Here is a 27,174-nt window from a genome sequence, read left to right on the forward strand (position 1 = left end):
CAGTTGCACAGTTGGATGCCTTAGGATAAAATTTAGCGAGACCGCAATTTTTCGACTTATAGTAAAGGATTGCCATTTTATATAGACGATGTGCATTAAGTGGGTCGCCATTAGACGAGTGACAAAGAATCAAGTTGCACTATTTAAATACACACATCACCCATCCAATGATAATAATCATGATTCACGATAGTATAAATCGTTTTTTTCACATCAACAGTGAATTTGATAATAATCCGCGTATACGCTAACAACTATCATTTCACTGCAAACTTGGGGTGACCAAAGTTGTGGGAGAAAAATGAACTTGTGACCATCATGAATTTGGATTACCAAGCTCATTAAAATTAAACATCCAAGCAGCTAATTCCTTGAAGCAAAAACCAAACAGGCTTTGAGATATTTCATGTTGTTAGTTCAGACTTGATAGGAGGATATAAAAGAAAAGACAAAGGAGCACACTTACACAGGCGAATCTGCCGTTGAATTTCTGCATCCTGCTTTTGGCCACTATTCAATATATTTTGCACTTTGCATTCGTTCTAGCTTCCCCGAATATCTTTGAGAGAACCTCCCCCCCCCCCCCCTTTCTTTTCTGGGTTTGTCTTGTTGTCCAGATCATCTCAAATCTGTAATGCGACTTTCCTGTGCCTGCCATCAACACCCTGTAAGATGACATTTAAATAGTAATCCACAGTGTCGTTGTCGCAATAAACAATCTTTACGATCTACATCTAATGATGCAATATGGACGCAAATGTCAAAGGAAGATTCGAATCCATCGCAAAAACAATGTTAGGCAAATTATTCTTTGCGCACAACCTTTGACCCTTTCATGGTTCTGTTTTTCCATAATGTCTGTGGCTGTATTCAGTGCTCGCCTTATTTTATTTCGACACCAGAAAACGACAGAATATGATTCCCCTGTTCCTTCTTCGGAGAAAATGAATTGTTTCCTCGTGATTTTAGTTACCTTTATTGGCTCAGAAGAGCAAAGACCAATATAAACCCAGAGTACTTCTTGGTGGACGACTCAGAGCTTTGCCCTTGAACTGATACGGCCATCTTCATCCACCCTCACCATTGCAAAGAGAATTCCATTCTAGACTCTGTAAACTACTTGGAGGAACACCATCATGAATAACCGCATTTCTTTCTCTCCATCGGCGATCCAAGTCGCCAAAGTAACTTAAATGAACGAAATTTGAAAGTTGAGGACCTTAAATGAGCGATCGAAAAGTACGAAATATTTGAACTGTCTAATGTACTTTTCTAAAGATTATATTGAAAAACTTGTTGAGGTTCCAAGAAGTGGGAAAAAAAGGGTCTTCTTTTCTTTTTGTTATTTATGTAATTAGTATTTACTAGAAACTTTAATTAACCAATAGTACTTTTAAGACACTTGTTTGCGTGAGAAGAAAAAAACAGGACAGCTGATAGCATTTTCAGGCAAAAACCAACTTGATTTTTGCATCGAAACTTTGAACAGCCCAATCATCCCCTAAAAACAGATGCACATACAAGACTGATAAAATAACTTGTTTAGATACCTATGAAAGGAGAGAATTAGTAAAAATAATTCGGAAAAAAGGGGGAAAAAAGAAGGCCCAGAAAAAATTACACGAGCTGTTTCTTTGTAGCCTCCATTCTCTCCAACAAGCCAGCAATCTCAGCTTGCATCCTCATCTTCATTTTCTGGTAATCGCAGTGCGAATTCTCCAGAAACTTCAACTCCTCCAATTTCTTCTTCCGTCGTTCCTCGGTTTCTTGCAGGCACAGCTTCGCCAGCTTCTGCGCATACTCTTCCTCAAGCTTCTCCATCCTCATCTGGATCATCTGTTTGTACCCTTCCGCCTCGCTCCTCGCGTCGTCCGCCTTGCTTTGGAACATTTGCGCTTCTGCTTCTTTGATCCGTATTACACTCTCCAAGCTGTCGAACGAGTCTTTTCTCAATAGACTTCTCAACTCATCCTCGGCTGTCAATTCGCTCGTCAAGGATGGTTTTAGCTCCTTGAGCGAATTGCTTGGCGTCTCACTGGGAGCTAAAGGCCTCATGTAGGTGGATTGCAGGCGAAAGGCCGGGTCTCTTCGGGCACTTTCTCTCTGCAGCTTCGCAAATGCACTAGGCGCAGAAAAATCTGAAATCCCATCTATGTCTAATAGATGCATCAATCAGATATTACCATTAGAAAAAAGAAAAGAAAAGAAAAGAATCAGACCATGCGAAAGTACAAGAATTTAAATTTGTGAATGCGAAATGGACAAACAAGGAAGTAGGAATCAATTATCAAAAAGAAAACTTCCAATGCAAAGAAATTAGTCCTTGTTGAAGTATTATCCCACATCGATTGACAACGGGTCCTAAATGCTCTTTATATTCATGTGGTCTCCCTCCATCTAATAGCTTAAGCTTTTGGGTTGGACTTTCTAATATGGTATCAGAGCCAATGCTATTCCTTTCGCGAATGTACGTGGTAATAACACGTGAGTGGGGGTGTTGAAGTATTATCCCACATCAATTAACAACGTGTCCTAAATGCTCTTTATATTCATATGGTCTCCCTCCACCTAATAGCTTAAGGTTTTGGGTTGGACTTTCTAACAATCTTCGCTTAAGATGCACCGTGCCATTAAGAATTTACCTCACAACAAAATGCGAAGAACCTTACTTTTCCCATGCTGACATGGTGTTGGGTTTAGTATATAAGGTACAGAAAGAATCATTAAAAAAAGGGTATTGCATGTGTGAGTGGCTTGCATCTGTTGTAGGTGTACCCCAAGAACTCAGGATAGCTTTTCTGACTGCATCCCAATATCACTAAGAGAGTGCACGTTATATGAATTCCAACAATGGCCGTAATCTTGACGCACCGTGCTCATGCAGAAGGAGTCCAAGATTTTAACTATGGCAAACAAACGAGGCACTCAGTTTCTTCCAACTTCACTAAACTTTCTAAAACAAACAATACAAACTTGGCAACAAGCAAAAATTCTCTCTTCCCTCTTATCCTGGAGATATACCGGGAAAATACGTAGCAAGAGCTACCCAACTAACTGGAAAGTGGACACAATTAATAAATTGTTATTTCAGAGACAAGAAAATCAACATAAGAAGCAAGATGCCTCAGAAGTTTGAAATCTCAAATCAGTCCGAGTAAATTCTATCCTATGGCTACACACTATGGGCGAAGGAGCTTATTCAGTGTGAGAAGAGTCTTGCCTAGTCAATCTATTTGGTCAACTATGTGGTAGAAGTGTCTACGTGCAAAGAGCATGTTTGCGGATTCATTCACTTAATCTGGGTGTCTTCCTCCAATATATGTTGACTTGATACAAAGTGCTCCTTCCTTGGCTTTTCACTCAGCCAATTTCTGAGGTGTGAACAAAGATATCATTCTGTAACTACTTTCAGATTCTAAGAGAAGATTTTAGCGGCTCCCTATGTTGTCTTGATGAGGCCAAATCGGCTAAAATCCATTACCAAGGATAGAATCACAAATCCAGCTCTTGCAATACCTAGCTAAACCTTATAATATTTTCCAGTTTCCAGAAATGTAAAAGGATATCACTAATTTGATCCAACTGACTCTTTAAGCAATTTAACTGTTTCATGGGAGGCACATAATAAGCATGGGGTATTGGATATCCAGGTTTAGTCACCCGTTGCTTCGAAAGCATATATAACTACCTTGGTCTTCCATTCATCACAAGTGAAATGTTCCGAATGCACGTCCACCATTATTTTCAGCGCAACAGCTCTTATCACGTACCTCTCATCAGAATATAAGTTTCTCCCAGGCCAATCTTAGATTGCCAAAAGAATTTCTATTTTCCACCAATTATTCCACTGAAAAAGGTAAGGATGACAAACAACAATGTTTTTCACCTTTGGCATTGAAATCTGCCAGACAAAACTCAGCCACCACATACAGTTCATGGCATGTAACTCTAAAATCTATTAGTAAGCCTACACGATTAAATCTCACAAATGCCAAGAACAGTACACAAGCAGGTCCTGTGATCACAGACAAACGAACTAGAAGAGCAAAAAGTTCTGGGGCAAAAAGAGGAAAGAAGTGGAAAGTTGAAGCTTACATGTAAAGGACTCCTTAAGTATATTGCAGGCATCGGAAGGTAAAACTGCTTTGCTTTCAAGCGCCAAAAGCAACTCCTCCGCCTTCTCATGCAGCTTCTTGCCCTTACGGTCTTCGCTATTCCTGAAAATCTTCCTCACACAATCAAGCTCTTTCATCAGAGTTTCTAGACCCCAATCCTTCGCACAGAAGGAAAATACGTCCTTGACAAAACCATACATTTCTGAAGCATGATCACAGCCAATGCAGTGAAACTGCATCTCGGTAGTCCCCGAGGGTCCTTTCAAGCTCGGACCTGGCCTGATCAGATTTCTCCGAATGCCACAATCAGCATGACACCAATGAGAACACACATCACACCCCACCCAACTGCAAGTATTACTAGCACAATCAAACTTAAGACAAATGGGACACATACAAGAACTGCAAAAGCCCTTATTGCTTGAGCATATCTTGCATTCACAATCCTCAACAGGCAAGAAGCTCTTACAGTTCACATTTTTACACCTCAGAAACAAGAATATATCCACCAATTCACCAGCGGGAAGCCTATTCTTTCCAGATAAAAAGCTTCCGAGCCCTGTCCTCACTGCAACCAAAATTTCCAACTGATCTTTGTTGCACTTAGAGAGGGTCTCCTTGGTAAGGTCAGACCTTTTGTCCAGCCGTTTCTGCAGGCCAGCTAATTCTTCTACCCTCTCAGGTGCAGCGACCAAGGTTCTCAAGTACTCCTTCGTGGATTCCAACACTTCTTCAGATAACTCCTGCACAGTCTGAGCCATAATGGGAATAGAGTCCAATACAATTTCGCGTATTATCTTCTCCGGCCTCGAGAGCTTCCGTGCTCTATCCCCTATCATACATTCCAGATCTCTCAAATGATCTGAATTCCTCCCTCTCAAATCGCCGGAAACCGTATCTTTCCTTGGTCGAGCCGGCAATTCGGATGGGAAAAAAGAGTGGTTGTCGGAATTAGTAGGCCTATAGAAGCTGTTCGAAGCCCCCTGCATCACGAAATTACCTCCCCCTCCAGGATTAGACAAAGCAACACTCCCATCACCGAGAGGCTTAAACCGACTATGTACCGACCCGTTCGTCCCCTCCCCTCCATACCATATCTGGTCATCTCTACCAACAGAGCAGTCGTAGTTCTCCGTCGAATTACGGGTGAGCGAGCAGCTGGGGTTGTGCGAAAAAGGGTGCGAGTACGAGTAGGACATCGACGGGGCGGTGAAATCGTTGGAGTAGTAAGTGGTGTTCGTGTTGGTGGACCTGGTGGGTTTCGGCTGAGCAGGAGGAGGGTCAGCATTCTGCAAGGCGTTGGAAGCAGTGAGGGAGAGAGACACGTCGGGCAAAGCCAGAGAGAGGTTGAGAGTCTCGAGCTTCGTCTTCTTGTCCCTGTTTTCCCTCTCAATCTCCTCCTCGGCCTCCCTCTTGGAGAAATTCCACCTGCTGCTTCCACCACCGCTCAAGTTCATGAAATCCCTCTCCACGCAATTATCACCATCCCCACCGTCCTTGCTCGGATTCTCAGAGCCCGACGCGATCTCCTTCCCCTTGTAGCTCGCCTTTTCCGGCGAAATCTCGCGGGGAACGTCCTTCCCGAGAAAACCCAACTTGGAATTGTCGCACATGTAGCTGAAGGTCAGCTCCTGCTGCGAGCCCGAATTGCCGGTCCTAGAGTTCCTCGATTGGAACCCATCAAGACCCACCTTCGAGCTCTTGAAAAGATCCATCCCCTCTTCTCGAGAGCCCATTTTCGTATCTGGGTTTTCCTTGCTCTGCCCAAAGGCGATCTGCTGGGCGGCGGTGTAGCCGCTGCTGTGACCACCGTTAGAGAGATCTTTCTCTCCAAACATGGCCTCGGAAACGAGCAGAGCCAGAGGGAACGTACCAGGACGAGAGAGAGAGAGAGAGAGAGACGGAGGGAGGGGGGGCCAATTCGGAAAACCGGAAGCAAAATCGGAGGCTTGTCGGCTCAGATCATTTGCTGCGGGGGTTCCAGATTCTCTTCCTCGCACTCCACCGCACCGCAACGGCTGTATTTCTCTCCCCTTTTTCCCCGGTTTCAATCAACGCGAAACCATGCTCGCTCGCCTTTTCTCCTCTTTGCATCGCCTCCCAGATTACGGTAATGACCCTCGCGGGGGCGCGGAATTACGACGGTGGTGGCGGTGGTCCCATGGCTGCTCCTTCATGGAAGGAGCTTTTGTTTATTATAGGGTTGCAGGCGAAGGTACACAAAGAAAAAGATAAAGAAAGAAAGAAGGAAAATTGAAGGGAATGTCCTTGGCTTCATTGAAGCCATTGCTCACGGGTTCCATCCATCCATCCATCCATCGTTCGTTGAGAGTTCTGCATGTCGGGGGAAAAAACTCTGGAATTTCTTCTGGTCAAACTCCGCCGCGCGACAACGCGGTAACGGTCGGAGGAAGCAACGAGCCCGACGGTCGGAGGTTTCCACGAGAAGCTCGAGCAAAAGATCTCACGCACTCTGTTTTGACTGAGGAAGCGTGTGCATGCCACTTGCTTTTCTTTTTTTTAACTGCAACGGGACGGCCTAGTTAGGTAAATTCTAAGGATGATGAAAGAATCCGATGTAATCGAAATGAGTAGAGAGAAGTACCAAAAAAGTTCATGTACTTGTTGCGTCGGTACCGATTCGATCATGAACATTTTAATCAGGCCAATTTAGTCCTGAACATTTCCACATTGGTATCGGGTCAGTCCATCTGGCCAATTTAGGCCGGAATCGCTGACGTGGACACCGATCGTGCCACGTAGGACGGCCGACGATGACGTGGATATTTTTTTTTAAAAATAGTTCAATATTTCTTTTGAATTTTTCTTTTCTTTTCTTATTATTTTTTCCTTTTTTCTTTCTTTTTTTTTCCTTCAATTTTTCGCTGGCCCTCACCCAAGGCCTTCGAGGCCTCACCGGCTATGGGCAAGCAAGCCCTCGCCAGCCAAAATGAAGGGGAAAAAAGAAAAAAATTATATGAAAAGAAAAAACATAACAAAATATTCATATTATTCAAAATATTATTAAAAATATTCATGTCAGCGATTTCCGGCCTAAATTGGGTAAACAGACTAAATTGATACATATGTGAAAAGCTTTGAAACTAAATTAGCCTAATTGAAATGTTTAGGACTAACTTAGTATTAATGATTAGGTTTAGAATTTTTTTGGTACTTTTCCCAGATAAGTACATCGTACATTTTGTTCTAGTATTTACAAGATTCCGTGGACAAACGTGCTAGTTAAGTAACTAAATAAGAAATCTGTTTAATTTTCAAGACATTGGCCTTTCTTTCTATTTGCACGAGTGGATGCTTTGAAAATGAAAATCGATTTTTCTTTCCTAATTATGGGTAAAAATATTGTGACTTCTAGCTCCTACCGACGAGCATTAATGGCTCATGAGATGATGTCACGGGTCGACAATTTCTTGACCGTTGAATAATCCATGATGCACCTGGTAGGTTGTTCACACCAAGGCAGTGCACAAAAGGCGAACCCCACCTTTAGGGTTCCGTAGAGATATAATCGTTCTATCATAGAATTACTAGTACCAACCGTCTTAATATCACTCTCACAAACCAATTATATTTATCCATTCTGCATCACTCACTCTTCCCTTGATAACCCCAAGCTCCACTCACAAAGGTACAAGCGTACAGGATAATCATGATCCGTGACATTCTTCCCCACTCAATTCCACAACAACCTTGTTGCGGGCTGTTCTATCGCTTCCCTGCGTTCTTCAACTATTGATGTGCCATTCTGGATCACACATTGAATAGTCTTCAACCATTGATGCGGCACTTTGGATCATACATCAAATGGCAACACTCGCCCAACATAACATGCCACTTCACTGGTAGCTCTCAATCAAAGTCGTTCAGTACTTTCGGTCACTTGTGCTTTCCCTAACAAGTGTCGTATTTTCCGCCACCTGCACTTTTTGGCTGCACCATCCTTTGCCTACTCGATTTCTCATGATCTCAGTAAACCAATGGAGGTTTCTTTCCTTGTTGATAATGTGGTAGCAAACCCATATTGAAATTCGCCAAATTGATCTAGGAATGTTTCCCCATTCAAAAAGAATCGATTCTTTCCCATGCCCTCATTGCCATCCTAGAAGCTGGTCGAGAGTCACACTTTGTTCGAGCACACTTTGTTCGAGGCAATTCACTCTCCGCCCTCATAGGACCGGGGTAGACCACAAGTTTTCTCCGACTCAACTCACATACTGGAGGGAACCTAGTTTTGATACCATTTGTCACGGGCCGACAGATCCTTCGTTGTGTAATAGCCTGTGTGGACCAAAAGGTAGCTTTGTCTACATTTTCAATCTATTTAAAGATAGGCCATTCATGTGCTTGGAGCAAAAGATTCAAAAGGAATAACTTTAGTACGATGTAACCAAGGTAGTTGGTCAAGTAAAAATTGACAACGAGATTTCACGTTTTTTGATAATAAAAATTCCAGTCATTTTGCCATTCAACCAATCTATACAGGCAAGATCCCACAACTCTTATGACTAATACACGATATCTTTGCTATAATAAATGATATATTCGAATCCCATGAATCGACTAAATCTCACGTATGATTTATCCGGTAAGACTCCACTGACAGGTTACTGAATAGCGGGTATGAACTCTAGATTACTCTGAGTAAGAGATATTGTGATTTATATACAAAATTCACGAGAAGCAAAACAAAACACTTTCTCGGTCCTTCGAAAATTGGAACAAAGTATCTCATTTTGTTGTACTCAATGACCATCCAGATTAGGCAAATGCAGCTGGTCTCGAACCCATGAATTTCTAGATCGTGAGTAAGGGAAAGGTGTTGGCGAATGGAATGAAATTCATGGCAGGTAGTTGTACATGAGTGTCCATCGGTTCAGTCCAAGTTCATCATTGGAAGATTTTTTTGCCTATTGATTATTCTTGCTTTTGTTTCGGTAGACTTTAAAGTACTCCTGCTAGTGGAGCAGGACGCTCGTTGGTGAAGTGGGCATATTCTGACAACGACATTGCCGTGCAATCTTCCTTTTTATTATATATGCCATTGAGCAATTCGATTGTCCACCAAATTTTTTTTCTTTTAAGAATGTTTTTTAAGGTAAAAAATAAAAAAGCTTCTTGTCGGTTCAATGGTAAGCTCATTAATGCAATCAATAGAGAGAAGCTAAGATTTAACCAAGTTCTATAATTGAATTATGACATTTTGCCCTTTCTTTCATTTTCAAGAGAGTTGATATTATTATAATCATCACATGTGACTAGCGTTTTTTCTTTTAATCTCGGATTATTAGGAGCTTAAAATAACAACGGCTTTTGCTTCCGCTTAAACCTTTTAACCGGCTTGTAAAATAAGTACTCACGGATATTTGAAGATGGAAGAGAAAGAATCGAGACCCCCGAAAGCAAGGGACTGTTTTTGTTTAATATAACAATACAGACTATAGTTGATAATGTCATAATTAATACATGAGACTCGCGATTTTTATCATTATCCTTATATCATTAGGAGCTTAAGAAAGCAACCCTATTTTTCCAAATTGAAAATTTAGGGAGTGGAATAACATCCAGGACCTGTAAAGACAACAGAGGAGATTTTCCTATAATTTTCTCGAGAAAATTGTTAATTTTCCCCGGCAACAATATGCGGGTTGACCATTACCTTCAATATGTGGGGATGATTGTCCAAAAAGTCCTAAACCTTGTACAACAGTTAATTCAGTCATAAACCTTTCAATTGTACTAATTCGGTCTTAAACCTATTGACGATTTTGCCAATTTAGTCCTCAACCTTTCTTTATATTAATTTAGTCCGAAATATTTTGAAGATTTGACAGTCTAGTCCTAAATCTATTATTTGAATATTTGGCCGGAAGGACTACATTAGTAAATTGTCAAAAGGTTTACGATTAAATTGACAAATCATCAAAAGGTTTAGGACTAAATTGGCACAATTGAAAGTCTTAGGACTAAATTGACAAATCGTCAAAAGGTTTAAGACTAAATTGACATAATCAAAAAGTTTAGGACTGAATCGATATCCGTATAATAAATCTAGGACTTTTTGGGCAATTTTTCCAGCATTGGATTTGGTCTTCCGTCACATAAATAATTCTGCAATCACTCCATTTTCTAATGCCCATTTTGTACGCATTCGATTTTTCTATCTTGTCTTTGCAATGGACCATTCCCAATATTTTCTCAATAACGGGTCGTGATCGCGACACCGGAAGAGCCTTTTTCACATCGATTCCATCATCGGGTTTTTTTGGCTGGGCCAACGGAAGGAAACGAATGGAGGGCACTGATGTCTTTTCATTTTAGCTAGATTAGTCAAAGATAAGGATGATGCGAGGAACTTAGCATTCACACGAACGAAGGTAGGCGCTTTTAAAGTATAAAATAATGTGTCGAATTTTGATATTGGTAAAGAAGATTGATCCATGGACAGGTGTGTCGTGTCTTAATCTAAATTATTGTTAAGATAATTGCAAAAACTATAGTTTAATCACGAGTTAATTACAGGGACGGAATTTTATCGGCATATTCCTCGAGACCTTATTAGTTTAAGAACAAGGATTAAATTAAGTGCATTTTACTTCTGGGTGGCTTAGGAAATAAACGAGCTATAAACCTACATATCGGCAAATTCAATGTACCTAGAATTTGGGATTTTGACCAACATTTTGAATTATTATAAGCTGTTCCGTGAGTTTTTTTTTTTTTGGGGTCAACGTTCTTTGAGTTGATAACTAGGGGATTAATTATCTGTTTTTTTTAAGGGAAAAAAGGGGCCAAGAAAATGTGAAGGATATCAAACCAGAATGTTACCTAATATAATTCCTCTATTGTTCATGCCTAGAGAAGTCCTCTTTTCCATTTTTAGACATTAGAGAAAATTTGGTCGCTAAGTCATGGAGAAAATAATTATGTGATAAGGGTACTTAGTTCTAGAGTCGGTAGGAACTTGAAACCTACCCCGCTAGGGCCGTTCCCAATTGTTTGATTCTAGAACCTACCCTATAAATCCTGAAACCAGAACTATCGATTCGATCCGGTTCCAGAGTCTACCCAAGAACCGGCTAATTCTTTGTTTTTTTTTTCATTTTTTTTATTTCTTGAGAGGACACACTTTCTTGTTAGTTTACCAAATGGCGAGAAGTATTATATCTCGTTATTTAGTAACAACTGAGAAAAATAATTATAGGTGATCATTTTCAGGTTTCCAGACCTGAAACTAGGAATTTACCCTCTAAGGGCCAATTCTTAGTCTTTGATAGGAACTTGGAACTTACCCTGTAGACTTTGGAGCCGACTCTGAAATTGGATCGAATGGACACACCTAGCTTGAGATGACTTGAAAAAGTGACAATTTTTCTTAATATTTTCAACTTTTGTTTTTAAATTAAGTGCTTTTAAATGTTGAAACACGTTATAAAAAACCTTAACCGTCGGAGATCGAATTATAGTCTAGTTCAAAAAGTGAAATTAAAAGTAATCTGAAAAATTTAAAAATATAAAGTCGTGGCAAAGCAAACACACACTAATTTTCTAATTTTTACCCAAATTTGTTCAATGCGTAAATAAGGATCCCAGTTGACCAAAAAATAAAATAAAATAAGGATGCCAAAATAACCACTAGGATGGTGTTGTACGAGTATGTCGTTCTCGATAACAAGCAACAGGCAACAGATCATCTTGGAATAAAGTCAAAGCAAACAAAAGTCTATATGATCGATATATCTTCTTTCGGGGTCTGACCTAGCTTCAGGCGAAAATAAAATCATTGAACCGGCTGACTTCTTATTAAAAGAGAAGTATCAAACCACCTGAAGTGAAATCGAGTACCAAATCTCCTCCATTAAACCCTATATGTGGGACCACCACTTCATAGCATGTCACGATAGATGCAAAACCCCGTATATCTTTTGAAACAAAATTGAGTTCTAGACCTTTTTTATTTGTATAATAAAGTGCCGAACATTCTTTTAAGATTACAAGTACTTTCAGTAGATAATACTAAAACTTCTCAAATATGACTGTATGTTGGTCTTAAAATTGTACCTTGGATATATGTACAAGACTTCATTGCACTTTTTAGTAAATCTTTCCGACTTGATTGTACTTTCGACAAGAGTTTAGGATTTAATTGAATTAATTGACATTTACTTTTTATTCTTGGTACCTTACCCCTTTTCGACTTGATACAAAAGCATGTCAAGTCATGCAACATAAGGTTTGTTTACAATTAAGTACCTGTAACAGTTTTAGTATGTGAAATTGATTGTTAAACTTTTATAAAGAGTTTGAGAAACATCATATTTGTAGCTTTTCCATAGAAACTAAAACTTCTGAACGGTTTTTAAAGAATTGTTCCACCGAGTTTCGAGGTGCTGCAACTTTAATATTACACGACATATAAATTACATCAGAGCTGCATCACGGCACAATTGCATCACAACCACATCTATCCCAAATTCTACTTAATATGCAACTACAAACTAGATAGTACGATTCGGTTCTCTAAAGATAATGTAGGCTTTCTATGTAGTTAGTGAGATTTTGAATTTATTCGGGCGGTTTCATCTTAATGATGTTTTGGTACTAAAACCTAAGAAAATAGTATCGCATTGCGAAACTACACTCCAACCGATCTAACACTGACCACATCACCACTTACGTAAATTAACATTTTTGACTCACCATTTATGCACAAGATATAGCTCTTTACTCCAAATGTAAGTACTTAATCATCACTCGTTAAGCCTAATCTTCGATATTATGAGGATTCTAAAAATCTTAAGGCAGTCTTGAGATCTTTTACCATCCGATTTAACTAATAAAATGACGGGAAGAAATGTAAAGACAAGAAGCAAACCACTCTTTGAAATGGTTACATTAACACATACCGAGCAATAAATCAAGAACAATGCTATATTAAGATGAGTCAGTTCACATAGTTAGTACACTAATTTGACATTGCAAAAGGAACCGCAGAGACCAAATCAGACCGATCGGTTCTAAGCAGCACCTGGGGGCACCGGTCCGGTTCCCGATTCCATATAATTGGAACAGGTAAATTTCGGTCCGGTTCCAATTCAAAGTGTGGGTAGGAGAGGACCGATTTTTTTAATTTTTAAAAAATCTGTAAAAAAAAAAAAACCCTAATCTATCTCTTATTTCACAAAGGAAAGTCCTTCAAGGTTGGAGTAACTACGTTTATTTATACACATGAGTAAGATGACAAGAATAAATCAAAACACAACAGTAATTTGCTCATTCTAACCAAATCTTGTCACAAATTGAAAAAGTCTCTGTAAAACCTACAATATTATATGTAACTCGCTGATTGTAAAAACGTCTTGATATTTAAGAACATCTTAAACATTAACGATAAATAAAAAATATTTGGCCCATCCGGGAACCGGTCCGGTTCAACTTATCACCCCTAGCAGACATTAGTTAGCTATTGCATACGACTCATTTTTTTTAATGCATGATTATTACAATCAGTCATACCGCTCAATACTTATTAGTTTTACAAACAGTCTTCGCTTAAACATACGTAGGGCAACTCATAAAATATCCATTTGACCGGTTGTTCTCGCCGAAAGAAAGCACGTGAACGTCCTGTCTAGGATCTTCGAGAATCGACTTGGACCGATTCTGCAAAAGCAAAAAAAAAATATGCACAGAAAGGACTTTTCGTACATGTTGAAGGACTCCAATTTTGGATTTGGCTGCCAAAAGTCAACTCACATTATTGCAGACTCATCCGTCGTCCTCCATTTTCTTGATCTGTAATTGTCCTTGAATTGCCTCGTGAACAGGTGTGTCGGAGATACGTGTCCGCAAAAACTCTTAGCTTTCCTCTTTTGTCACTATCTGCTAAATGCTGGGCGGAATCGATGGGGACTTGGAGGAGAAGTCCAATTCTTTTGGAGGATTATGTGATTTTCAGTTTTGTTTCGCCATGTTTGAACCTATGTGGAGTTTGGCATGTCAAATCTTGATGGTTTTTAGATATACTTAGGGGTTCTTTGAAATAACGGACAAGCTCGATGTGTTTGTTTCGATTTTTGAATGTAAAATCTTGATTTTAGAAGTAGATGAAATTGATTTTATCCGAATAGTGATTTTCAATCAAATTGAACTAAAACAGAGGAGGACCCATTTACGGCTTTGGTTCCATAAAACGCAGCCGAATTTTCCTTTCCGGTAAACCAGAAAATTCTCCCCAAAAGCACCGTGAATTCATGGGAATCGGATATCATAAGTATACTTTATGGCAAGAATTTAACTCGCTTCACATCCCTTGCAACACAGCCCCCTCAGGAAGCATACTCGGATGCTGCCTAGATCAACTCAACTTCTTGAAATGGTCAGTCATTACAACAGTAGTACAATATAGCCATTACAACAATTAACAAAAAGCAAACACCAAAAAAGAAAAGAAAAGAAAAGAAAACTTCGCCCAAAAGAGAGAACTCTCTTGGCTGAAGAACTTAAGTCCTTCCATCACTGACCATTGCCAGCATAATCGAATCATTTACTGGGCATAGCTAACGGTATAAGAAAATGACATGAATAGAAAATTAAACTGGAGACATATCATTTCAACCATTCTTGCAAGATTTCGGTCAATATTCACACGGTTGGAAACGAGTGAACCTATGAGATTGACTCTTTCCACTTTTTTTCTTTTCTTACAAGCGATAAAGTAGGAACCGGAGTGTTAGAGAATTAGTGAGATCAGATGATATTGGAAGGACGAAGGTGAAGAGCAAGTAGATGTTCAAAGCATACCCAAAGGGGACCACTATCATGGTGAGATTTGAGAACTTTGGAAAGGGCATCGATGATTATGTTCGCATATAAACATACTCGAACTAAGAAGTTGCATTGTTTCTTAAAATCACGGTTAGAAACCATGTCTTCCTTTACAATACCGAGCACAAGACCGAGCAAGAATGAGACGCGACTTGCGAGTTCGAGGGACAGGGGAAGCGTGCTTCCTGGTGATCCGACATCAAACGCCATTTAACTACTTTGCGAGAGGGAAACTGCGTTCCTTTTCATTCAATCGGCAGTACCCGCACAAACCGTTGGTCTCTAACATGATTAAGGAGTATAATTAGGACATGAATACGAGTTAAAAAACGAGATGATGCTCTCAAGTCAAGGGCGTATCCCTCCTCCTATTTCCACCAAGGATTGGCCCCCACTTCTTTCCCATTTCGTTGAGTGTGTCGTGTGAATGGAACATTGCTGTTTTGAACTTTTGACACTGTTTCTTTTGTGCCTCTCCGAGTCTCAGCTCCATTATGCATATTCCTAGGCATCGCGTGGAACTTTATTAGACATTCTTGGATCTTTAAAATATTAATTGTTTGTATCCTAACCCAATTTCCTCCAAAAATACTCTCGGGTTTCGAAAGGATCGCGTGGTATCGTGGTCGCTTGTTAGCCAAAAGCAAACCTTGAATGGTGAATTGACTCTATAAACTGGTATGTCAACCTTAAAACCTTAAATGGTCATCGACCGGTTGATTAATTAAGTTAACAAGACTCCTGAAACTTTGCGTCTCCAAAAGAGTAAGATGGTGGACATGAGTTTTACTACTTTTCGGAGTTAAATAACAAGTAACGTTTAGCAAAATATAACCTCATCGCAGCATGATAAGGAAAACTTCACATTGTTTTTTCACATTGTCGATGGGATGGATGCGAAAAATGACCTAATAAATTAGTTTTGCTAGACTTAATGAGTAGAGTTTATATTCCAAGATAAGTGAACACTAGTAAGATCCACATGGTATCGAAAGCCAGTTGCATGATCTGAAGCAACACCAAAGTGGGTCGGTTTCCATGTATGGACCCCAGTAGCAAAGCACGCAGTCCAAGTTAACAGCCAGAAACTCGGACGATTTGCAGCCTCTTGTCCTTTGGCCACAACAGTTTTTTCAAAGTTAAACATTGAAATACCAAAGGCAGTCCTTAGCTGATTCAAATTCTCTGATAAGAGTATTCGATTAGTACAGCAAGGGTCTACTCTTCTTAACCCTGAAGACTCTCTCACCTGTTTTACGATTTTCACCCTTATCATATTTGCCTGCACAATAACAACCTTTGACTTGTTAAATAGAATGATGACAGTCCCTTCTATGTGTCTCTCATTTTTTGGATTACTGTCTGTAAAAAAGTGGTGCCATGTCCCAAGAATGAAGATTGAAATCTGATTGTAACAGAAGATATAATAGAGTTGGTACATTCATAATGTTAAATGAACGATTAAACATGATCAGTTTCCCTTAATATTACTTCTCTCTTGAACTTGAGTCAAGTGAAATTTAGTCTGTATTTTCCCCAGAGTGTCCCATGAAGGTGAAAAGGAAATTTTTCCCGAAAGTCGGATTTGAGCTAGCTCAAGAAGGTCATGTGACTGTAAACCAACTGATCACTATTTAATAAAGTGACCGTGTGATGCATTAAACAGAGTCTACTTTTGAGTTGAAAATCTATGAATTCTTAATGGTGATACACGGTGGAACATGTGTTGAGGAAATTTCCTAATAGATTTTGAAGTTGACAAAACTATCCATGTTAATCTTGTAAATCTGATATGTACTCTGAAGCATTTTGATCCAGGTAAATATATTCTGGAAGTGGCAGCTTTAATACTTCAAGAGAATTTAACTTTCTGAACGCTCAGACTTTACGAGGTTTAGAAGGAAAATTTCAGACTCTACAAGTTTCAGAACGAGAAGTTTAAACTCTACTAAAATAGACACTCAGACTTTATCTTAAGATGTCAGAGATCTTCAGAATCTAATTTTGAAGGACTCAGACTTTACTGAAGACCTACGCTAACTTAAGTTCTGAATGTAAAGCAAGAACCAGAAATTCTTCAGATTCAGAATTTATTCAGAACAAAACATAACAGTTAGTGATTTGGTGTGGATTTCATAAAAGGAAAGTTTTGATTGACTCAATCTAAGGCTAATTGATTGACAATCAAACATTATGACAAGTATATCACAATGGATAAAGCTCTGCTTATGGAACCAAGATTCCGATTGTATGGGTGAGCAGATTTAGTGGGATTCAGATTTTGTCAACCAACGGCTACTCAATCCGTTTTATACAAATCTGTCCAAGATAAAGATTGGAAGATGATCCTCTGAAAACTGTCTAACGGCTAGTTTGGAAGTGGAGAAATATAAAAGGAGACCAATGAGGAGCAGAAGGTAGAGAACGACATCGAGAATCAACAAGTCCAAAGTCTGAGCGCATTCCGATTCTATTACTTGTGTTTTCTGAGCTAAATACTGAGATTTTGAGGAACATTCTGTAAAAGTGATTGTGTGATATAGAAAGTTCTATCATTCACCAAGTGATCTCACTCAAATCTTGTAATCCTTTTGATCACATAGTGGAATCCAGCCAGTAGGCTGTCAGCGTGGGAGAGTGGACGTAGGTTAGATCTAAGCCAAACCACTATAACTTCTTGTGTGCAGTTCTCTCTATCCCTAATCTCTCAGTATATTATTTACACTGCACACTAGCACATTCAGAATCTGAACATTGTTCAGACTTTACTGATTATAAATCGTTTCCGTTTTAAATTCTTCAAAATCACTCAAATCACCTATTCACCCCCTCCAGGTGATACCTGCTAGCTATAACAACATGTATATAAGATGTGTTCACAATTGTACATTCGTTCTACATCGTTTCTGATCAAGGGATTTTAAGTGCTTGGAAGTTGGAACAACTCGTGGCTGACACTCGTCGCATCAAGTGTTACGAATTTATCCTTGTTTTTCTATGCAGAAAGATTTGATGTTTAGTGATTGATTGATTGATTAGATGGTTATACCGGTGCTCTAGAATCCCTCAAACCATATGCTTTTATTGTCCGGAACTAATGAGTCACTACAAAATCCTCCTGGAACAAAATTGCTCCAGAAAAATACCTTCATTTCCTTGGAGACCACTGTTAAAAGGGCTTCAGTTTCTGGTGGCTCACGAAGCAAAACATCACACTTCCACCAACTTCAAAGTCGGAAAGTACCGAAATTAGCACGCGGTCTTTGGACTTGAAAGAAGAAATCCATGTGTCGCGTGTAAAGTCATCGATAAAGCTAACGTAGCAATGGGAACTAAAGAGAAGTTAGTTCAGGAGATCCCCAACAGTGGGGCAGGAAATAAATAAATGAAGCAAAGTACTGTTTTGAATAGCATTAGAAAAGGCTTAAACTTCTATTTAAGGACAAAAACACAAATGAAGTCTCAAAGCAAGTAACATTTCTAGGAGGCAGAATAGCGAATCTCGCAGCATTGACACTCATGGCCACAGAAATTTCCTGTCAAAGATCACTGAAAGGCTAAAGAAATGATCATCTCCTCTTCTACAGTTAGGACAGCAAATAAGAGTGCTGCAAATTAAATTATAGCAACTGGTAACATTGTCATTGCACGTCAGAGCCAAAGACGGCAAGAGAGAAGGCGAGACATCAAAACTTCGTACCTCGCAGCCATTTCTCATCAGATCTCACTGTACAAAGACAAACATCTGGCACGGCATAGCAATGGGTGTAGAAGAACTAAGAATTAACACCAGATGGGATTTGTTCCTAAAGTTTCAACGTAAGGTCGGGTGATGAAGTCTCAATCCGTGGCAATTTCGTCACCTGGACAAAGTTCACGTTCGAACCTTTGATTATGTAATCCACAGGCGGGCTAGGATCACTAGTGCAATCCCTCGTGTCCAATTGCCGGAAACTTCCTGGCCAAAACAGCGGCACCACTTCATCTTCTTCGACAAACATCGGCACTCCCAAATAGCCCTTCTCAAACTTCGCTCCACCTCTCAAAACCGCAGGCCGACTTTCTGGTGCCACGGCATTCTGGTGGTGCACCCCTGAGTGAGCTTCAACGCCAAGGGAACGAACCGCAGCACCGTGAAGCGGCAGAGATGCCAAGCTGGTATATCTGTTGGAGAACATTCCCATCCGCATGGCCCGCTTGGCCATCGTCCTCTCCCTCTTGTGAGCATTCTGGTGGCCACCGAGCGCCTGCGAGCTGTAAAACTTGCGCTTACAGTAATTGCAAGAGAACACCCGTGGGAGTTTAACCACGGAAGCTCGGTCAGTGGCTTCAGAGTTATTACTCTCTCCAACAGCATTTGCCTCGACAGGAGGATTACTGTGGCAGAAAAGGGTCAAGTTGAGTGACACATTGTCCTGATCCGAGAAAGTGGTGGAGGTAACTTTGGAGGGGTCGACAGAGATTTCCTGGGCGCTGAAATCCGAGGACTCGTTTTCCGTTCCTGAATCAGAGTTCCGTGGCAGCATGTCTGGATGAGACAGTTGAATTGTGGTCTGTGTCTCTGGTGATTAACGCACCGCTGAAAAAAGTAAAATGATTAGCTAGGTGTTACCTGCATGACCAGAGACCAGATTAGTTCTTCCATGAGGTTAAGGTACGAGTCAAAGAAATTCAGGAGCAAATGCCATGTTTATCTTCTCCATCACAGTTTAGGTCACTTTTTTGTGCCGGCAATGCTTAGAACTTCATATCAAGTAAACTGAAACTTGCGAGTCAACTGATAATTATTATGTGCACATCGAAAACAGAAACTAACAAGTTGGGGGTAAAATTGATCATTCAGGTTTTCTTACCAGAAGTACCTTTATATGTTGCATATGGCCAGCGATTTTCACATATTGAACGACTCCTCAATTTTATGAATTGCAGCTACTTGAATTCTAGAATCTCTGATACATAGTACTCTACTTGTTTATATGATCGGAAATGATGTCCACTATCATAAGCGAACTCCGTGAACTTTAAAACAATAGTTTGCTAAATATTGCATTTTAATCCATCAGCGATGATTTCAAAAACATTTTCCAGTGTCATGCCTTTCATGTCCACTATTTGTACTGTTAGATGCAGTAATTGATTTGGCAATCTGGGAAAACCACTATTCTAGTCCACATCTTGTATGGAAATCACCATGCTGGCACAGCAAAACAGAGATTTTATGTGTGGTGAGCAAAGAACGACGGTATATACTTTTTTCAGCAAAGCCAGATACTGCAGTTAGACCAACAAGCATTGCGAGTGAATATAATCAACAAGTTCCAACAAAAGATAGAAAAAATAACAAACAATTAGCATAATTGTCAAACCCAAGGAAAATGTGGGAAACAAAAGTGTTGAATTAGATTTTTTTACCAAGAACTCGTACATGGAGAATTGTGCTACATGCTACAGCTACCACATTAATGTTTCTAACTCCTCAAAGAAATCAGAGATTTACATTACTCAAGTTGATCTTTGCATCACCTCAAGATCTACACCAAGACTTAACCTCAAGAGATATAAATGAAGCTATCGCAAAAAGTGAAGTAGAAGCTCAACCAACGCCACAGAATAGCCCTCGCCACCATTTTCCTGATGTCCACACATACATGTATTTATGTGCATCACATCTTATAGTTTGGTGAAAAAAGTCGGGAGATATGGCTTGGCCTTGTGGTTGGTCTCATATTCAATTATATTTCCCTTTTTTCAGAGAAAAAAAGTCACTGGGTTTTCCAATGCACCATTGCAAATGGATGAATAGGACTTCCTAAAACTATCACCGCAAACAAACATATGAACGAAGCAGAAACCCAATATTTGGACCATCCAAAGGGGGGTGAACAGAATTGGGGGCTCCACTCTAGCTGGGCTTGCTCTTCCATATGATGGTTGAAGGTCTATACTTTTTGGTCTAAATCTTAGGTCTTTAAAGTAACAACCAACTTAACCAAAGTGGAGCAATTTAAAAACAAATAAACCATGAATGAAGACAACTTTTTGAATTACTCAAAGTAAACGATGTACTGCTGCAGAGAGAAACGAAGCGATCTCAAAGCACATCGCATCAGTAACCTAACACTGCAATTTAATTGCCAACTAATCTGGTATGATCATCTGAAAAAACAAGAATAGTAATTGTCTTCTAAATTTGCCTCGGTAATTGGAGAAACTGCAATTTCAACATAACCAAGTACTTTATCATCACCAATACATATAAAATATTGGAGTTCTCCTAAACAACCACGATCTAGACATTGAATACCTCATTGGAAAGAAAATCTGGCCTAGTCAGTCCTTGTTTTTATTTCTTTTTTTTGAAGCAAAACCTAGTCAGTTCTTGGCAGGCCATTTTTATTTCAAAAAGGGGAAAAAGGTCCTGAAAGATATACCTGAAAAAAAAAATTTCTCCTGGCACCTGTAAAGGTTAGAATGGTTCTCTGTAGTGAATTTTCCTAAAATGCACCGGGGTATCTCATTGTTGTACATCAAAATCATCTCTTTGATCAGTGATGGTAAGGGCTGAAGAACTTTGGGCATTCTGTTCTGATCTGAATGAATAATCCTACTTCAAAAATTCTCTGCAGTTGTTATCAGGTTCCCACAAGTTTTACTAACATCTAACAACTCAAGTCTTAAATCTTTAAATTGTGACAGAAAAAGAACTCAGAAAGAATAATTGGAGAAAAGCAAGCATCCCCGCAGCAGAAAGCAAGGGAGATCCAGATTTGATAAGCAAAAGTACATGCAAGTACCCTTTAACTGGAAAAACCAACAATTCCACCACAAGAAAGGAAGACATAGGAGGACAAGAGAATTAGGCTAAGCATGAAAATACACCCACGGAAGAGAAAAGAGAAAGAACCAAGGGCTATATCAGAGAGCAATTAAAAGATGGTAAAAGAATGAAAAGTGTACCTGCAGCGACAAACCATGGCATTCCTAGTTTTTCTTTGAGTTGGAGTCGATTCTTCAGGGTGAAAGAGCACTGGGAGAGAAAGAGAAGGCACCTTAAAAGAGAGACAGTGTCACCAATTCAGAAAGAACAAGGTATGCTTGTGGGTTTGTCTTAGTTTATACCACAAATGGAGTGGGTAGGGAAGGGATGGAGAATAAATGGAATTCCAACTATCATCAGTGTTTCGCTCAGCGTGGGTGTGAGAGAGGAGAGAGAGACAGAGAGGGAGGGGGGTGTATAAGAGCAATAATTATGGAGAGATGGGGAAAGTCAGGGGAGTTGTCAGAGAAAAAGCAGATGACACTCGAATAACCATTGGTTGATTTTTGGGCTCTCCAGTTCCTCAAGAGCTAAACAATGGTGGGTAGAGAGAGAAAGAGAAAGAGAGAGAGAAGAGGCACTAAGCGACAGAGAGTGGAGTTCTACTTCCGATAAGCAACAAACAAGAGTACTTGGCGTTGTTTGTTGTTTTAAACATGACCCACTCAAAAAAAGATAAGCATATAGTGTGTGTCTCTCTCTCTCCCTCTCCCTCTCCCCTCATTGTCTCCTTCCCACTTTAAAGAAAAGTATGTGGTCAGATTCTTTTCAACGTCGGGGTTTAGCCAAAAATCTGCTGTCAGATGGTCTCCCATGACTTCCCATCTCATGCTCATACAAATGCAGCTACTATGTTCTGCAGAATTTGTCCCTCCAACCATTTCTTTTCTCGTTTCTTTCCTTCGCTATGATCCCTCGTTTCCTGTACTTGCTGTCAATTCAGTGCACAGACCCCCACAGCTTTTATTTTTTCTTGTATCTTCACTTACTGATCCAATACATAGGTTTTTATCCTAACACTTGACAGAAGGTTATTACGGTTATGTTGCCGGCAACCGGATCAAGAGACATCCATGGATGGGGTCGCAGGCAAGAAATTTGCGCCCCCTCGCTCGAATGTCATGTGACTTCGAATTCAAGAAATGGCATTCGGTTACAAATCACGAAGCTTATACATAACCTTTTGAGATCATCCTGACTCTCAAAACTCGCCATTTTTGGACGTTTCTTGAGTCACATTTCAAGATGTAGCCTATTTTAGCTTTGCCAATCAGACCCAATTTGTTGTTCATCTGTATTATATCACTTCATTCTTGCTTTAGCCTGAACTAAGGTTTCTTTTGGGTTTGCATCGTTGAAACATTTGTTCTTGATGCTTGTACGACGGTTGTCCCTCTCACAAGATATTAGGAAGAAAAGTGAAAGTTTCTCTAAAGGATTTCGCGATAGAGATCAAGATCGAAATCTCAATCCTCGTTTCATAATCTTTTGAATATCCTTATCTTGTGATAGGTTTTGATTCCGACTATAACGTTTAGGCTAAGAAGAAGACGGGCAATCGGTTTTGCCATCTGCGGCAATATTGAATTTCGGCTACGAAAGAGACTCTTTCGTGAGTGGAGAGAATTTATGCGTGAGTGGTGGAGGAGCTATGGCGATGGCGACTTGATAAATTAACTGTATAAACGTGAGTTATTTTGATTGATTTGGTTTAGTATGGATACGGTTTTGGATCGCTTATAATGTATTAATGAAGGGCAATATTTTCCTCTATCCAGTGGTGGGTCGGAGGAAATTTCCCGCATCCATATTGCAATACAAATGATGAGAGTCACTCACTCACACAGACACACATATATGCAATTCTCCAATTAGAGATATGGCCAGAGGAGATTTAACTCCAACTTGGAACAAAGGACATGACCTTCAAATGCCAATAAGCCATCGATATATATTCAATGGGTCCGGTTCACAACCATATACAGGCCACATAAGCCTGATTCGATTTGTCATTATGTATGTATACACTCAGTTTTCGAGGAAAAACAAGCAACTTACTCCTAGTTGCAATTAAATCAACATAATCAAATCAAATGAATGATTATACATTGCAAAATAATGGAGAATCGAATGGGAAAATCAATCAAAATGCATGACCCTCTCTCCACGGACAGCTTCGTCCCACCCACTTTCCTCCTAATTTTATATAAAAGGGGAAATCTCAAATCCGATACTCTCTAATTAATCAAATCAGAAATCAAACTGTCCCAAACAATCAGCATGTGCAGGTCGACACGTGTCGGCCGGCGAGGCATGTGGCGGGGGTGGTCCCCCTATCATAATCTCAACTCGTGTTGCCTTTTTCTTGCTGGAGGTGTGTAGATTATGCTATGCTGCGATGCTGAACAAATAAAATAAAATAAAATAATAATTATAAGTTTAAAAAAGTACATGGAAAATCCAATAAGATCTGATTCTGAAAAGAGAGGCTCTTGGGCTTTCATGCCTTTTTGTTTTGTCGCTTTCTTACCTCTTTTTGGGGCCCCTTTTATTTTGATTATTGTTTTGATGACTTTCTTTTGATTGATTGATGCTGCTTGTCTTCTTTTTATTATCAAAGTGAGATTTTGGCAATCCGGGGGATGAATTATTTGCTTTCTAACTTTTATCCCTTATGCTGTAAAATGACGTTAATCTTACTGAAATTAAATTCGCAGCAAACAATTTTATATTCAGTAATCTATGATATTTGTTTTGAGTGTTCGATATAACCCAGATGAGGCGCCTAAGGTCCCGTGACCTCAGGTGTCAATTAAGATCGCGTGAGCCCAGGTGACAATCTCAGACAACCGTCGCCTAAGGTTGTGGGATCTCCAATTGGCGATCGCCGGCCTCCGTCCAACTCCTTTGTGCAAACCGCGGGGAAAATGTACAGTACAAGGGTGGACTAAAAAAAATTATTAAAGTCCTTTGGAGAGCTTTGTAGATGCAATTGCATTTCCCCAAAATTTTCCAAAAATTTTGTCAAACACCATTTGCATTTGCCCAATGGCCTTTAAGGCCCCAAAGGGCTTTGGCAAAGTCGAGCCAAACGCCCCCGTAATTGGGGACTAGAAAAAGTCAAGAGTATTTAAATTACTCGAGTGTGGTTGTAATCTTTGTTGATTACTTAATCTATAATGGAATATTGTGTTACTCTCCCCATGGAGTAGGTCCCATCAATTAAACTTTATGTTTGATTTATTCCTTTGTTATATTTATTGTATTTTTTTATCGCCTATTTTTAGAAACTATTAGTATTGGAGTCAGGCTTAGTTGACTTGAAGCGAATCGATGTCAACAGAAGAAAGAAAAGTAACAATCAACTTGAGTGAAAAGAAATATTTTGGTTTCTAGAGGATACATATTGACGATCTAGAGAAATCTGCACAAACGGAAGAAGCTAGAATCGGCGAAGCAAACTGATTGGGATTTGCTGGATAGACAAGTTGTGGGTGTTATTCGGTTGATATTGACTCTTAACGTCGTGTTTAACATAGAAATAAAGAAGATCACTGTGGGACTGATGAATGCTTTGTCCAACACGTACGAGAAGATCTTTGCAATTAAAAAGGTTTAATTGATGTGATATTTATTTCACATAAAGATGGGTGAATGTGTGTCGGCTGCTGAACATATTAATGAATTCAATGTGATTGTTAGTCAATTGAGTTCGGTTAAATTGACTTTGATAATGTGGTATGTGTTTTAATTCTATTGTCCTAATTGTCTGATAGTTGAAATGCTACTATTATTGTTGTTAGTAATTCCTCTAGGTCAATGAGCTTGACGTTTGACGAGGTTGGCAATTTGATTTTGAGTGATGACATTTGTAAGAGAGAATATGGTGAATTTATACCTGCTAGTTTAGTAGGTGAAGCTAGAGGAAAAACTAGTACTCGTATTAGCAAATGTTCTATGAACTTGAATAGAATAAGTCAATCTACGACCAATGATGTTGTTTGTGGGAATTGTGATAAGAGTGGGCATCTTGGAAGAGATCGCCTTCAGCTGAGTGAGCTATGTTCCGAAAATTGGAGAAGAACCTAATTTCCTTGAGTTCCCTAAATTCAACTGAGTGTTAGTATGCTTTAGAAGACGGAGTTTGAGGATCGTTTAAGGTGCCATGGTATGAGAGAAGTCAAACGCGTGGCATGTACGAGCTTTAAGGGGGGAAGATTACAGATTTTGCTGCAAAGATATCAGATGCATTTATTCGAGACTCATAATTGCGGCATATGCATTTAGGGCACATTGGCAAGAGAAGTTTGAAGGTTATGAGTGTAAGTAATATGCTATGTGTGTACATAGGTGCTGTGACTAGTGCCGTGACTTAGGCAAATAGCAAAAAGTGCACTTCAATACGACTACCAGAGAAACCACGAAAGTTGCAAAGTTGATTCACTTGTATGTTTGCAAGCTGTCATGATTTATTTCGAGGAATAGTGCAAGATTTATGCTAACAATTCGTTGATGACTACTCGAGAAAGACCTGGTGTTTATGCAAAGGCAAAATTTTAATACTATTTCCAGCATTAGGCATTTGAAAGCTTTGATGGTAAATGAGACTGGTAAGACGATAGCATGGAGTTCTATTCGAAGCTATTAAACGAATTATGCATGAATAAAGGCATAATGGGACACTGCACTAACGTCAGTGAACCACAACGAGTTGTAAAGTTGATAAGCAGAACATTATTAATAAGGGTGATCATGGTTCTATGATAGAATCGAGAACCGAGAACTGGTCTAGTAAACTAGTGGGTTTGGTCTAGTTCTTGGTTCCATATTTCTAGGAATATGTAATATACGGTTCGGATCCTGAGTACGAACCTGACCAATAATTTCATTAATGAAATACCTAGCTGCTGTTGTAGCATGTTGAATCCCTTTAATATACTCCTTTTGATTGTCTGTTCATATTGGTTGGGTATTAGTCCTTAAGAACTATCACTTTTCTATGTCAGGAGACTACCTATATCTTGCATGCTCAATCAACCTTTTGAAGTATAGAATCGGTATTCTATATGCATGCCATTGTTGAAAGTTGTAGGCCATTGACACATTTCGAATGTTTTGCCGGAGTGTCAAAGAAAATTGCCAGCTTCAAGAATATCATTTTATCTATAGTAGGACAGGGATTATAGTATTGGGATTCAAGAATATTGGATTTTCTAAACTGCTGAGGGCAATATTTCTCGAACTGGTAATTCAGATGCAAATGCTTAATAGATGTCACTGTCAATTGCTCATGCAACAATGCAGGCCAAGGTGGCATTTATTTGATGCTGTAGCGCCAAACCAGATTCATTTGTGCTTGTTTGGAGAAAATGAAACAAAAAGGAAAAAGAGAATTAA

At 39.5% G+C, this 27,174-nt stretch overlaps 2 protein-coding genes across 7 annotated transcripts; both read right to left on the reverse strand.

The window, feature by feature from the left end:
• Positions 1–174: 174 nt before the first annotated feature.
• On the reverse strand, positions 175–6,421 carry LOC115670847 (protein OBERON 3). Of its 4 annotated transcripts, none has more exons than XM_056309716.1 (3): positions 4,096–6,421; positions 1,622–2,156; positions 175–665 (listed from the first exon to the last, which is right to left on the reverse strand). In XM_056309716.1, exons 1-3 carry the CDS (start codon positions 5,951–5,953, stop codon positions 515–517), a joined length of 2,544 nt encoding a protein of 847 aa, XP_056165691.1. In that variant the 5' UTR covers positions 5,954–6,421; the 3' UTR covers positions 175–514. The 4 variants fall into 4 exon arrangements, with proteins under 4 accessions (XP_056165691.1, XP_056165693.1, XP_056165692.1 ...); XM_056309718.1 differs by having other exon boundaries at positions 175–645; positions 4,096–6,420; XM_056309717.1 differs by having other exon boundaries at positions 175–651; positions 4,096–6,420.
• Positions 6,422–18,368: 11,947 nt separating this feature from the next.
• Positions 18,369–22,417, reverse strand: LOC115670729 (zinc finger protein 4-like). 3 transcript variants are annotated; one of them, XM_030592077.2, is made up of 3 exons: positions 21,918–22,414; positions 21,392–21,580; positions 18,369–19,572 (listed from the first exon to the last, which is right to left on the reverse strand). In XM_030592077.2, exon 3 carries the CDS (start codon positions 19,484–19,486, stop codon positions 18,767–18,769), a length of 720 nt encoding a protein of 239 aa, XP_030447937.1. In that variant the 5' UTR covers positions 19,487–19,572; positions 21,392–21,580; positions 21,918–22,414; the 3' UTR covers positions 18,369–18,766. The 3 variants fall into 3 exon arrangements, with proteins under 3 accessions (XP_030447937.1, XP_030447940.1, XP_030447936.1); XM_030592080.2 differs by lacking the exon at positions 21,392–21,580 and having other exon boundaries at positions 18,369–19,539; positions 21,918–22,417; XM_030592076.2 differs by lacking the exon at positions 21,392–21,580 and having other exon boundaries at positions 21,918–22,411.
• Positions 22,418–27,174: the final 4,757 nt, after the last annotated feature.

The sequence above is a fragment of the Syzygium oleosum genome, unplaced genomic scaffold, assembly GCF_021117445.2.
Source record: "Syzygium oleosum isolate NSW1041296 unplaced genomic scaffold, Sole_v2.1 Sole_v2.03, whole genome shotgun sequence".
NCBI lineage: Eukaryota > Viridiplantae > Streptophyta > Magnoliopsida > Myrtales > Myrtaceae > Syzygium > Syzygium oleosum.

Bases quoted from the DNA above. Each gene is read 5' to 3' on its own strand.
- LOC115670847 (XM_056309716.1), bottom strand. From the start codon at position 5,953: ATGTTTGGAGAGAAAGATCTCTCTAACGGTGGTCACAGCAGCGGCTAC. The intron at 2,157-4,095 runs GTAAGCTTCAAC...TGCATCTATTAG, and splicing joins ACTTAAGGAGTCCTTTACAT to ACATAGATGGGATTTCAGAT. The intron at 666-1,621 runs GTAATTTTTTCT...GTCATCTTACAG, and splicing joins GCTACAAAGAAACAGCTCGT to GGTGTTGATGGCAGGCACAG.
- LOC115670729 (XM_030592080.2), bottom strand. From the start codon at position 19,486: ATGCTGCCACGGAACTCTGATTCAGGAACGGAAAACGAGTCCTCGGAT.